At 38.8% G+C, this 14,836-nt stretch overlaps 1 protein-coding gene across 11 annotated transcripts in view; it reads left to right on the top strand.

The window, feature by feature from the left end:
* RALYL (RALY RNA binding protein like) overlaps positions 1 to 14,836 on the top strand; it is a 552,061-nt gene that overhangs the window by 509,330 nt on the left and 27,895 nt on the right. For 10 of the 11 annotated variants that reach the window (XM_067553544.1, XM_067553541.1, XM_067553539.1 and 7 more), the window contains 2 exons: positions 7,646 to 7,759; positions 14,578 to 14,756. In XM_067553544.1, coding sequence (XP_067409645.1) covers positions 7,646 to 7,759; positions 14,578 to 14,756 — 293 coding nt within the window. The remainder of the gene's footprint in view (positions 1 to 7,645; positions 7,760 to 14,577; positions 14,757 to 14,836) is intronic. The other variant, XM_067553546.1, reaches the window with a different exon arrangement.

Here is a 14,836-nt window from a genome sequence, read left to right as displayed (position 1 = left end):
GAAAGACGGTGGCACAAAATGAGGCACACCTAGCAAGGCACGTAAAAGGTAACAAGAAGAGAGTCTTTAAACACATCAGCAGCAAGAGAAAGATGAAGGAAAGTGTGGGTCCTCCACTTAGTGGGGAAGTAGAGCTAATGACTGTTGACATCAAGAAAGCTGAGGTGTTTAATGTCTATTTTGCTTCAGTTTTCACTTAAAAGTTTAATGGTGACCAGATGCTCAACCTAATTAATGTTAACGAAAAGGGGGAAGGACTGCAAGCCAAAGTAGGGAAAGAAAGATTAAAGAGCCTTTAGATAAGTTACGTTATTCAAGTTGGCAAGGTCTGAGGAAATTCATCCCAGAGTACTTAAGGAAGAAGCTGAAGCAATCTTGGAACCATTAGCAATTATCTTTAAAAACTCATGGAAGTCAGGTGAGGTCCCAGAAGAGTGGAGAAGGGCAAACATAGTACCGATATTTAAAAAGGAGAACAAAGCAGGCACAGGGAATTATAGACCAGTCAGCCTAACTTGGATTCCTGGAAAGATACTGGAACAAATTATTCAACAATCAATTTGTAAGCATCTGGAAGATGATAGGGTGATAAGGATGTGACAGTATGAAGAACTCCCCCGGGGTCCCACCCGGAACTGTGGTACCATTGAGCCCTCTGTTTTACCAGCCTGGGCTCCCTCTCACACTGTGATGCTGTAACAAGCCAGAGATCTCTGGCAGGTGCTGTACTTTACCCAGCCATCCACAGGGTGGTCTAGATTTATTTGGTCCTGCCTCTGCATGGGAGGGGTGAACCTGATGACTTTATGAGGTGCCTTCCAGCCCTACATTTCTATGATTCTGTGATTCTATCACAATCATTAAGTGTTTTCTTACTGTATCTCTGGAGATGTCCCTTTTCATCTCTGTGTTTCCCTGAGAATGGATACAAACAGGGTTGCACTTCTTGGACACTTGTGTATCCTCTTTTAAATATTCCCCATCTCCCTGAACGTTCTATTTTTATTTGTTCAGGCCTCTCCTCAATGTACCAAGACTCCTAATATCATTTTTGAAAAACAGCACAGGCTCCATGATTTTCTTTTTCACTTTAGCACTGTTAAGAATCTTTTTATTTATTGAGATTGAGCACATAAGGGAAGCTCCCAATTAAGCGTGATTGGGTTTTGTTTGTTTGTTTTGTAGTCTGTCTTTTTCAGTTCTTGAATCTATGGGTTTTTCTGTAATGAATCAAAGTATAGATAGAGCAGATCTCCTCTAGTGTTTTCCTCATTTTTCATTGCTGTAGTGTACATTATGAGAAGTGAGTATAAGAGCATGCAATTCATTACTTGTCTGCACTGCTGGTCTAATATGAATGGGCTTCTTGGGTTTGCTTTGCCTCAAGAGGATAAACTACTTTAGCTGAGTTTTTTTCTACGTGTTGTTTTTTTGCTAGTATAGGTAGAACAGGAATATCCCAAAACACAATCTTATGTTTGCACTGAAACTCATTCCAGAGAGGTGAAGAGCTTAGCAGTTCCCATCAGATTGCTGACTAGCTTCCTCACTCATAAATATGGATTTTCATTGTAATGCATATGGTACAATGTGCATCATTAAGACCTTGATATCTACCACTCATAGTAGTTAGTCACTACAACATTGTCATATTCCCCTTTACAAAAAATTCCATTCCAGGAAATAGTGCATTGTGGCAAAAATCAAGATTTTAATAGCTCCCAGTGTAGTTCACGGGCACCCAAACTTTGCCCAATTATGGGCCACATTGGCAATTTGCTATGAGCCTGAGGGCTATGCCACATATGTATAAAATGGAGGAAGCTGCAGCACTCTTATTTTTAATACAGAGGCGCACTTCAAGGATCCCAACATGCAGTGCTCCATCTTGATTCAAGTGGTCTTCAGAGGCCTATACTTATGTATTAAGGCATGATCCAAATCCCACAAGAGTCAGTGAAAAGACTTCCACTGATTTTAATGAGCTTTGCATTGGGTCCTTAATCATGAAGGGAGTAGTAGGCTGCCTTATTAAAAGTACTAGGCCACATTTTTGCAACCCCTGCATTAGATTTGCAAACACTCTTGCAGTTGCATATGGATTACAGTTGCAAAATCCCATTCATATGCTTGAATAAATTACAGAAAAACATTCTTTTTGCATGCAGCACACGTGAAAATAAACAAGGGAAATCAAAAGTTTTTAAAAAGGAGATACGTGTACAGTATATAGACTTTCACGCTTGATTTCCCCTTAGAATTACTTCCCTTTTTTCAGGTCCAACAGCGCATCATAAAGATGGAGACATGATGTTGTTGACTTGGACAGGAATGTAATCAGCTTATTGTAAGGTGTTTATCAGAAAAATATTCAAGCAGTTCCCTCAGGAGCTGCAAGTTTGAAATCAGAGAATGTATTCTGTTGCTTTTTTTCCCCTACAGTACAGAAAAATTTTGTTATACTGACACGTAGGATAAAGCACTTCATTGCTTTATTTCCACTAGTTCTAGTACTTTAATCCACACTCCTTGAATTAATTTATTATTCCTAATTGTATTATATATTGTATGTTATTATTATTTAAGTGGCAGATCTCTTTACTAGTGAGCAACATCATTTTCCATTTTTTTGCCCAAGTCAGGGCTAAGGTGCAGAATCGATGTCAAAATCATATCAGCTGTTCTTGTGAGGGTTCATTGCATAATGGCAGAAATCTCATTAAATCAGCTTCCTAATAGACTTTCACCATCTTGGGCAAAAATCTCAAAGGAAAAACTATTCCTGCCAGATTTCAGCCACACTAGAAGTGGAACCAGAAAACAGGCTCTTTCAGGGGCTGGGCTTACTGATAGTATAACCTAGCAGTTCGGCCGCTGGGCTTCTATTTTCCCCTATTTCCAATGCCTCTTGTCAGCAAGCACTCCAACACTGTGATGGACTGCATCTTGATGGGCGATCCCTTAGCCTTCCAGCTGGGTCACCAATTCAGTTTGCTCCCTTATGGGATAACAAAACTGTCCCACGTCCACAACAGGGAGGGTCTTAAGTTCACCTCCAGACACCTATAGGTGGCTTGCCCTTTCCACAGGGCTTTCAGGATCTCTATCTTCCCCTTACTCCTAAAGGGGGATTGTGGAAGGGAGGTTTATGCCACCTCTGCAAAAAGGGTGGGTGGCAGGGGAGCTTGGTGCCTTCTGCTCTGCCAGGCTCCCAACCAAGGCCCTAGGAGAGGCAACAATAACAAGCACTCTGGAGTGCCTCAAGGCTGCTTCCCTGGGACACTTCCTACCATTTGCCTCCCCACAAAGTCTCAAAGGCCAACATAAGAAAGTAAAAGAAAATGACTGAGCCTTCAGCTGGACCCACTTCCTGACAGCAGTACTCCTGTTCAAGTGCTGTCAGAATAAGTCTGTCCTCCTACCCTCCCTGTCCCCTTCTGAGCTGCCTGGCTCCTTTTTAAGCTCCTCCTTAAGGTAGAGCAGGTTTTTGGGGTGCAGAGTCACCAGCACCCAGAACTGCTCCTTAACCCCTTCAGTTCCAGTGGGGGGTTTAGACACCCCATCATACAGGCCCATACCAATAACACTAAGGGTGTGTTCACATCAAGGCTTCAGAAGACCCCTCTCTGAAATTCAAAGAACTTTGGATTAGGCCTGGTTTAGAGCTGTTTCTGAACAACAATGAACCCTACAGAGAAACTCCTGGAATGCAGCAGTAACATTATAAATAAATGATGTAATAGTCATAAACACAAATTCCTGTAGTGACCACAAGGGGCTGTCTTGCCCATTAATCAGCATATCTGCAAAAATAATTGAAACAAGGCCATTTGTAATGGCAGTAAATTCTTCTCTAGCAAGTATTAGAAGTATATGCTCCCAGATTGCTTTTATAACACAAAATAGGATGGGTGGATTTGCATCCTTTTCTGAATATATTGGACATAAATTTAGTTGACCACATTTTTCTTTTTTATTTTTCTAGCTTTTTTATTTAAAATTGTTCCCTCTTAGCAAGAGGGTGCTCATAAAATGGTAGTTTCCCATGGATGTTAACAGTATGAACAGTATGAAGTATGATAGAGATTGTTCTATTGACACTAAATGGCAAACTTTTTTTTTCTGACAGAAAAATAGATGCAGAAGCTTTTCAAGCATGGTATTTCTTTTTTCTAAAATTGCAAACAGGAAGAAAATACTAAACAAATTTCTATCTATTGTGTTTATGAATGGATAATAGGTGTTTAAGAGGAGACCTCATAAATCAAGCTGTACCTTTAAATAGATGAATTCATTTTGACTAGTATAGTTCATGTTTGGCTTCATCAGCTAAGCCATTTTTGCACTGCAATTTGAAGTACTGTAATAAGATAAAATGTTCGATATTAATCTGGAGGGGTTTACATAACAATATATGATATATTCCTATACAAAGAAATCTGAAACATATTTTGCAGGTGAATCAATTTGTATTTATGGTAGATAATGTTTTCCAAATATTGAGCAATTCAACCATAGCACTTCCATTTCTAAAAATGTAGTTGACATCCAGCTTAATTCTCTGTTTTGAACTGAGTGCAGGTTGCCATTTTTATCTCCACATTTTTATAAGGAAAAATAAATATCAGAAGGCACTACCCCTTATTGCAGAGGAAAGGAACTGTTTTAATAGTGTTTTGAACAAACACAGACTAACATAAAAATCCAGTAAGCTATTCTATTATTTTTCTATCCTAATATTTGAGAACAGATAAATATGTTTGGAAATATGTAATCATAATCACAGTATCTTATGTTTGTAAGAAACTTTGTTGCTTGGATGAGACCTTATTAGAAAGAAAGGGATGTTTTACTGGAGAGTTTAAAAAGGGATCAGCAATCTATGATAGCTGTAACACAAATCTTAACTGTAGTGCTTTAATGAATTACTTTTTCTTCTACATCTGAACACTTGGCCTGTTTTCTCTCACACCAGTTTTTATAACACTGTAATTCCATTGGTTTCTACAGAATTACTCCAGGTATACACTAGTGAAATGTAATTGAGAACAGAATTTGATCATGAAGATCACACTATCAAAGGCCTGCACAAATCCCTGCAAATCAGAAGTCCATGCAAATCAAATACCTATTCCCCCTACCCCTCCTTCTCACCCCCTCCCCACCCCGCAGGAGTGGTTGTATGGCAAATGTTGCTGTATGCTTTTTTATATGAGCATTTGAAAATGTGGCCCCTTTTCTTTTTCTATTATCTTGCCCTTTTTTGTTTAGTATTGACCTGAAATGAGTGCTGTTGTAATGGAACATTTAGATTCAGCTCCATTGCCTCAGTCAAAGTTTGAAAAAATGGGTTTCGCACAGGGGAGTCGTGTAAGGCTGAAGAGAAGGAACTTTCCACTCCAGGCAACAAGAGGCCATAGGGCTCCTCCATGGCTGCTATTCAGCGTTTCACAGCTAGATTCTCATTGTTGTCTGGGCCTGCCTCCCACCCCATCCTTCCTCCCAAACCGGTCCCCTATGGTAGTACACAGGAAGCCCCTGCAGAGCTGAGTTCTGTAGCATGCATTGAGTGGTGACCCCATGTGCACACCCTTTCATCCTGCACCAGCCTCTTTCCGGCACAACGGGAATGGCATGTGTGTGTCTTTTAAATTGGAAATAAACATCATGGGTTTCTTGTGGTCTCTATTCTGACCTTTTCATTCTAAGGTTTCTCACGCCTGTCACTTACCAGTGAGGAAGCACCTCAAAACTGCTTCTTGGACACATTAGGTCCATCCCCAGGAGGCTTCTAAGTAGGCTGCTGCAGATGCACAGCATTCCCTGTTGGGAAAATGCACACCATTTCACCTTGGAATACATGCTGCTTCTTCAGTCCATTATGAATGGAAACATGACCCTTCTCCCTGCAGGGAAGCAGTAGCATTCTACATGTATTTATACAAGTTGTCATAACCTGAACATTTTGTTGTAACCTTTGGTCATTGGGCAAAGACAAACGCAAGACTCAATGTTTCTTTGAGAATGTTGTAAGCTCTGGCTCCATTAACATAGCGAAAAATGCTGCAGAGTAATGGGAAGGACCACTATTGGGGTAACTGTTGCATTTTCAGCTGGTTTAATAGCATTGCCTGAAAACCCCTAGATTACAACAAGGTCACAGAGGCTGCTAAAGCCTCTATCATAATAGTAATATGATATATTCTATCCTTGTCATTGGGATTTAATTGATTGATGAACAAAGCTCAAAAGGCTCAGAGGTTTAGATCAGATAGGTACCCAATAGTAATATGGCCTGATTGTTCTCCCAAGATCCAGTCAGGGAGAGGAGGGTTTGCACAGAAGGTTAGCTCCTCCTCCATGACAGTATTCCCCCCCACTCTCCAGACCCACAATGGGCTCTCCATTGGTTCAGAATCTATGTGTGGAGAAGGGGCAGAGTCAGAGAGATGCACATCATGAAGCTAAGGGTGGAAGGGTAATACAGCCCAATGACTATGACTGCTCTGTACTTCCACCCATCACTGTTTGGGGTAAGGACCTCCTTTTGCCTGCAGAAACCTTAACAGAGTGACTCCTTCGGAGCTATGTAGCAGAGGTGGGGAAAGGTCACCAGAGACCCAGTGCTGGCATGGAAGGATGAGGTCTTTGTAGATATCCCATATGATTTCTTCCTACATGAGGCGGACAATTGAACCCACAGTTTGGAGATTCTCCTGAGTCTACAAAACTAGGATGGAAATTCCATGAGAATAGACTTGTTTATGAGCTCTCCAGTACTTCCTGTTTCTAATGAAGCCAGAATACCTCTGTGAATGGTCCTTTCTATTAGATCAGTATTTCTTCCAAGCTGGAAGCAGGGAGTGCAAGCATGCACATAAATGAAATATAAAGTACAGCAAACAACTTGGAACTTCATTTGAGATCTTAATTTATTGGAACTGGCTTGCCTGTCCCTAGACATGATCATGAAAATAGTATTTCTGTATTTGATCTACAGTTGGAAAAAGTACAAGAAGTTACTCTGAATTGAAAGGTTTAAAAAGCAATAATACTTAACACCTTCTTTTGCAATGAAGTTGTTGACTAGGACAAAACATTATGTTGCTGGCTGCTCCAGCATTTGTTACTATTTACACTTGTTGAAAAATATCTACTGCTGTGGAGGGACTTTTTTATTATTATTATTATTATTTTATTAGAAAATTGCACTGCAAAATACCATTACAAAACTGTATATTGCCTGTCATGTTTGAATCATTCCCAGCATTTGAATCCACCTCACATCATAGGTTTATTGTCACTAAACATTACTTGCATTTGCCAAGATTGAATCTGTTATGGCCTTAAATGTTTTGTCTCAAACATGTATTACTGAGCTACACCCCTAGCATGACCTGCTGTCACTCAAGATTTAGTACCAGGCATTCTACTGAGATTCCATATTTGTAACTGACTCAATTGGTTGTAAATGCTCATTCACTAAAAGAACTGAAAGAAATCAGAGTGTAGTGATATTTAGAAGTATACTTTGAACTACATTTACCAGGGAAAGGGACAGAATATGTTCAGATGCATCTTTGGGTTGAAATTGTTGTTTCTTTCATGTTTTCTGCTTTTTTTTTTTTTTGTCCTGCTTCCTCAGTGAAATCAGATGAGTTGCAAACAATCAAGAAGGAATTAACCCAAATCAAAACAAAAATTGATTCCTTGCTAGGGAGACTGGAGAAGATTGAAAAACAGCAGAAGGCTGAAGCAGGTAGGTGAAAATGATTTTTAGCCACAGACAGCTCATTAAGAGATTAATTAAAACAGGACATAGTTATTAGTCAAACTGACAAATCAGAGAGAAAGAAGCTTTCCAAACATTTTGGTACATAATATAGGGTCAGAATTAAGATAAATTAAACCTCAATTTGAACTGATGGAATAAGATTTCAATAACTTTCGGTGCTTACAACAAAATAATTTCAAGAATATGTGTTCTATAGTATAGTAGCAAAAAAAAGGAAAAGATTTTCCTACTAGCTGTTCAGGAACCAACAATGCATTATAGAAAAGCATTTTTAGAATGACAAATATATTCCTGAATTTACAAAAGTAATTTTGTCTATGTTAGAAAATATCGCACTGATGTAGTTACACAGTGCAAATCCTCTACATAGATGTACTGTATCAGTGTAAAGCAGGGAATGTTCTAGTTCAGAGTCAGCTTACCCCAGTTTGAGACAAACCTTTAGATTTACAAAAGCTCATTCTGTTCCATTATCGATATAGCCAAATTCCTCATTCATATAATTTCAGTGGTCAAGCCTGTAGTTTAATGATCTGTTTATTACACTGTTAGTACAGTAATGATGTGTCATAAGAAAGTTAGTCATATTTTCATGGTGATGAATCAAAAAGTAGCCTCATAATTCCTATCAACACCAATAATACTTCCTTAGCTAATTCCTAACATATCACACCAAATAGCTGTATATTGTGTATACATCACAGTCTTTGTCAATTAGAAGCTGGTTATAACCAATCATAAAGAACTCTACATATATGCTCTGTTCCGCAGCTGGTGTAGATCCATAATTTGGCCCATAAAAATAAGTGTTTTTTTCTAGCCTATGGCAGATGATACATATAGAGCTTGATATACAAGAAGTGTGCACAACATATATTCATTATGTTTTATATTAAAATTTAAAGTATGCAGTGTTCTTGTAGCCATGTTGGTCCCAGGATATTAGAGGGACAAGGTAAGTGAGGTATTATCTTTATTTTGGATTTACTTCTTTTAGTGAGAGAGACAAGCTTTCAAGTTTACACAGAGCTCTTCTTTGGGTCTGGGAATGTGCTCAGAGTGTCACAGTGTTAAATTCAAACTAAAACAGATTGTTTAGCATAAGTAATTCACACATATTTCAAAGGACCATTAAAGGTGAAATGACTGTTGAGCACCTCTCCAGTCATAGAGGGATAAGGCAGGGGGAGAAGGAGGGAAAATTTGGAGAGGGGGGATTAAGTAGGATATAGATTGTTGTAATAAGCCATAAATCCAATGTCTCTATTCAGTCCATGGATTTTAGTGTCTAGCAAAGTTATATATTTAAGCTGCAATGTTCGTCTTTTGAAGGTGTTGTGCAGGTTTCATCTGAGGATGAGGCCTGAGAGGTCAGATATAGAGTCATCACTTGATCAAAAGTGTTCACTCAGAGATGGTATGGTGTTTTTGTCTTTTATTGTTTTTTTCTGTGGGTTTATTCAAGAAGGTAGTGATTGTCTTGTTTCACTCACATACTTGTTATTGGGGCATTTAGTGCACTGGATGAGGTACACCACATGTTGTGGTAGGCATGGGGAGGATCCATGGATCTTGAAACGTGTGTCATAGGGGTGTTCACTGTAATGGTGGAGCTATGTCTGCAGGTTTTGCATCTGTTCTATTGGGATCTGGTGCCACTTTGAGTTGGTGTGTCCTGGTCTGTAGAGAGCTTGCTTCTGATGATGATCTTGGCAGGGTTAAGGGGTTAGTTGAAGGCCAAAAGAGGGAGTTCAGGAAAGATTTCTTTTCAGATGTGATCTCCACTGACTATGGGTTGTAGTTGTTTGATGAGACCCTGTATGGGTTCCAGTGTGAGGTGGCAGGTGACAAGTAGAGGTGTGCAATCAGAGAGGAGTTTTAGTTCTGTATTGAAGCAGATTCTCTGGGTATTTGGGTGGCTCATTCCATGATGCGATCTATTTCTGTGCTATGGTGTCCTTGTTTGGTGAAGGCTGATTAAAGTATGTAAAGGTGTATGTCCTAGACTTCCTCCTTGGAGTATCTTCTGTGGTATTTGAATGCCTGGCTAAGATAAGAGATTTCTTGGTGTGTTTAGGGTGGTTACTGGAACTTTGAAGGCATGTGTGGTGATCTGTGTGTTTCTTGTACATAATTGTCTGTAGGGTTCCATTTTGAAGCTGATCATGGTGTCCAGACAGTTGATGCTAGTGTGGGAATGTTCTAGAGAGTTTCATGGGTGGGTGGTGGCTATGTTGATGCCATATAGGGTATCATCCAATAATTACAATCCATACTTGATGCAATGTACCTTATCCAGTGCACTAAATGCCCCCAATAACAAGTATGTAGGTGAAACCAGGCAATCATAATGCTCTCGAATGAACTCACACAGAAAAATGATAAAAAACAAAAACACCATATCACCTGTGGGTGAACACTTTTGACAAAGCGATCACTCTATATATGACCTATCAGTCCTCATCCTTTAAGGATAGCTGCATACCACCTTCAAAAGACAAACCTGGGAGCTTAAATTCATAACTTTGCTAGATACTAAAAATCATGGACTGAATAGAGATACTGGATTTATGGCTTATTGCAACAATCTATAGACTACTTAACCTCCACCCCCAGCCTTTTTTCTCCTTGCCCTGTACCTGTGACTGTATAGATATTAACAGACGACTTTACCTTGAATGGTCACTTGAAATATGTGTTACCTACTTATGCTAAACAATCTGTTCCACCTTGTATTTAGCTGTGACACAAATACATTTCTCACACCTGAAGAAGAGCTCTGTGTAAGCTTGAAAGCTTGTCTCTCTCACCAACAGAAATTGGTCCAATAAAAGATATTATCTCACCCACCTGGTCTCCTTAAAATTTTGAGCATGACAAAAGTTAGTAAAATATAAAATAAAATATAGTCAAAGAGCATGTAGTCATGGAGCACCCAAATGAATCACTCGTCTACTGAAATGGCATATCCCCACTTCAGGGAGCTTTTCCATAAAACCCATTCCTGTACAAAACAAGCCACATGTCATTGTACTTTGATAACCAATTTGCACTTTTGCTAAAATGATTGTCATGTAATTATTTAAATATAAATCAGCTCAAAGAGAAAATGTTGATTCATATTGAATCATACTATTATATCTCCCAAAGTACTGCAGTGAATATCCTTCACAGATTTCAGTTGATAAAAGGGGAGGAAGTGGATATAGTGGTTCAGATTTTATATTAAATGCAGTGGAATTATTTTGGATTTACATGGGTGTAACTAATTTCACAAGTTGGCCCAATAATTTTAAATATTTTAAAACACTGAGATGCAGATCCTGTCTCCTTGCTCTTCCTTCCTCCCACCAGGAAAGTGGGAGGGGAGAAAGATTCTTGGAGCCTACACAAAGGATGTGCCCAGTGGTTCCATTGCTATTCTGTGGTCCATTGAGAGAATTCCTTCCACTGTCCCCTGGAGAACTGTCCAGTACAAAGATGGTGTCTCCTGGCTGTCTGCTGGGGTGAGGATAGGGGCATAAATTTGTTATAGGAAAGAAAAGGAAAGAAAAGAAAAGAAAAGAAAGATCATGTGCATCTGGTTGCAATTTTTAATTTTAATTTTTTTTTCATGAACTTATATTGCATTCAGAAGGACAAGGAGTTATTCCTTTTGGGGAATGATACATGTTAGAATCTGAACTCAGTGGTTTTATGAAGTTTTTCACTGACTAGCCAGTAAAATCTCGGGGGAGAAACTCAACTTGCAATTTTTGCTAGTGTTCTTTTCTTTATTGCTACCAATACCCTGAAATTTTTACTAGGATGAAAAGAGAACTTGAGAGTAAAAGATTGCCTTGTGGTTTTATGTCCCTAATGGTTGTGCACAGTTTATGATCCCTTTTGTACAAGGTCTTTAGATTCACTTTAAATACAAATTTAAGAGAGAAGAAGTAAGAGAGAAGGAAGTGTTTTTACGTTAGTCTTTCAATCAAGAATCAGTGTATTGTAGTTCAGGCTTGTCAGTCTCAGCTATGGGCTCAGGTTGGAAACTCAAATTTTAGAAGTGATAAATGTTTTAATACTGTGGACAGCTGCAAATTGTGTCCCTAATAACTAATAGTTATTGGAAGCTTTTATGAAGCTGGATCTATTAAGTAGAGCAAATAACTCTGAAAGCTCAGTAGCTAGAGTTTATAGAGAGGAAAACTGGATTCTTAGGATGTTTGGTGTGTCTAATTTGTTGGTGGACATTTGGAGCAGGAAGCCTCAAAAGAGCAGTGGTTGGCTGCTTTGATTCAGTAAGATGGCAGCAGGAGAGTATTTTTTTCTGTTTATACAAAGACCAAGATTTTCAACAATGGGTGTCTTAAATTCGGCTCCAAGGTGTGGATTTTCAAAGGATCCTAAAAGTTTTAGGTATCCAATCTAATGGGAGCTGGACATCTAACTCCTTAGGCACCTTTGAAAATAATAACCCTAACTTCTTCCTTTACACTCTTAAAAAAGTGGCCTGATTTTCAAAAGTGCTAAGTCCCCAACAACTCTTATCAAAATATATCAGGAATATAACTTTAGCATCCATCATTGAAAGTCTTGACCAAATTGTGGTTTTCCTATCTCTTTTATTGAATGTATATTGTAGTTCAACTCTTTATTTTATAATCTCCTGTCCTTCTTTTACGTACTTATCCAATAGATTTTATGTTAGATTTAAGAATACGCTTTTTATATTTCCCTTCAACTCTTTATTTTATAATCTCCTGTCCTTCTTTTACGTACTTATCCAATAGATTTTATGTTAGATTTAAGAATACACTTTTTATATTTCCCTCACCTTATATTTCTGTTTATAATTTTAAGACACTAAATTAAATAAGCAGAGAAGACGTTCAATATCACTTCCATAAAGGCATTGAGAAAAGTGCAGTGCTGCATATAAAAATGATTAAAATTTCCACTGCTTCTTAGCTGCTATTTGTCTTTATGATTCCTATTGTTCACTCTGAGCAGGAGATCATGTTGCTTGTTCATGCTGTTTAATATCTTGTTCAAAAAGTTTGTCTTCCAAAATTTCCAACCTTTCAAGACATTTTCCTCCTTAGCACAGACCTTGAAATGAGGAAGAGCAGAAGCGATGCTTAAGCAAAGTAAAAAGGTTTTAAATGGCTACCTTTGGTTGGTAGCACTACAAGTGTATATCAAAAGACTGTTGAGTCAAATGCTATAGCAGAAATTGGGTTGATACTATAGCTTATGCTAACATCACTGGTTATAACTCTGAAGCTGTCATACAGATAAATGTTGAATATTTTAAGATAAGACTCCATGGGCTGAATTTTGCACTAACAATCTGTACTACCACATTGATTTCAAAGAGAACGCCTATGATGGTCTTTGATTCTTTGAGTCCCAGATTCTTTCTGTAAAGACGTTAGGACTAAGGGAATAAAGCCGTATTCATTCTGAGGCTTTAGCGAACACGATTCGAGAAGGAGGGGGTCAAAGGCTAACAAGACTACAGAGATGAAAGTGTCCAGCAAAAAAAAAATCTATATATAGAGGGAGAACCTAGAATTGGCTTTGCTTAAGATTACATGATACAGAACAGTGTCAGCAGTTTTGAGTACTAGCTACTGCATGTAATAATTTAAAATAGAAAACATAATGTATTCATAAAGCTGTAAGATATATAATTTCACAGCCAATTTCAGATTCATTCACTATCTAACAAGAAATGAGATGAGCTTGCTGGTAATATAAAACAGTCGGTTTAAAAAAGAAAGAAACGTTTCTTTTGTTTTGTAAGTTCCGTCACTGGTAGGTGTTGTTACTTCCAGACTGAAATGATATTGCTATCTCAGCCACAGGCAAATAGTCCCCTGGCCTGCTGTCATTTTGCGTGCATAAAGTTTTCCATCTTGAGCTCCTAAAGTGCACAGGAGTGAGTCTGTGGTCCCTCCAAGCCCCCTGCTCTGCTGCTCCTCCAATCACTCTATATAAACCAATCTGTCAGTCTTCTCCCATCCCTGCTGCAGACTTCTGCTGCCTGGGTGAAATTCTTCAAGGTATGGAGGACAAATTCAAGGCCATATGCATCACTTAAGTCCCATACTGAAGCTGAGCAGAGTGGACCATGCAGGGCTCTGGGAGCCCTGAGTACCTTGGAAACTGTCTTTATATTCACCCCCACATTGGCAGGAATGGAAGGCAGCAACGAGTTTGAGCCAAGAGCAGGGGTCAGAAATTGTTCCAGTTATCTCAGCACATGGTGCAAACGGAGAGAGTGAGGAGGTGCTGCAGCTGCTACTTCAGCCCACAGTAATGGGGCCAGTTCAACTAGTAGAATTTATTTATTAGCTGTATACTTATTGAGAAATAATCACACCATTATTATGCAAATCCCTGCACACTTATTTGCCATGATCATCCATTAGCCAGTGAGAACACAAGGATTTACGTTGATACATAATTGCACAGTGATTTTGCAAACTGGATTCCCACAACATAGCAGATTCCAGAGAATTGCATGAATGGAGAAAAACTGTATTTTTACACCAGTAACTGTACTCAGTGCTTTCACTTTGATTGGCTGAGTGTGCCAGTGTTACAGATTAGTTATTCGGTAATTTTAGGAGTCATGGAATTTGATAGTATTTACCTGGTGAATAGTAACATACCATATTTCATAAACCTAGCTTCATCTAGAGAATGGAGGCACGAACTCTGTCTGAGAGCACTATTCATTATGAGCGACAGAAAAGGTTACTGAATCTCTACAGAGTATGCTTTCCTTACAGAAGCTCAAAAGAAGCAAATGGAAGATAATGCTGAGCTGATCCAAGAGGAATGCATATCAGAGAATGCAGATAACTCTACAGAAGAGCCTATTGAAGTAGGGCCAGATGCAGATGGGGATGGAGAAGAGATGACTGATGGAATAGAGGAGGATTTTGATGAGGATTGCAGCAATGAGCTGGTAAGAAATTAACATGCCATGGCTATGTATACAGTTATTATGAATAACCATGGAAGCCCAATAATAATCTTTTAGGATCA

The sequence above is a fragment of the Emydura macquarii genome, unplaced genomic scaffold, assembly GCF_026122565.2.
Source record: "Emydura macquarii macquarii isolate MOO-44397 ecotype Brisbane River unplaced genomic scaffold, CSIRO-AGI_Emac_v2 contig_1477, whole genome shotgun sequence".
Taxonomy (NCBI): Eukaryota; Metazoa; Chordata; order Testudines; family Chelidae; genus Emydura; species Emydura macquarii.
Note: the sequence above shows the minus strand (reverse complement) of the source record. Positions and strands in the feature narration are given on the sequence as shown.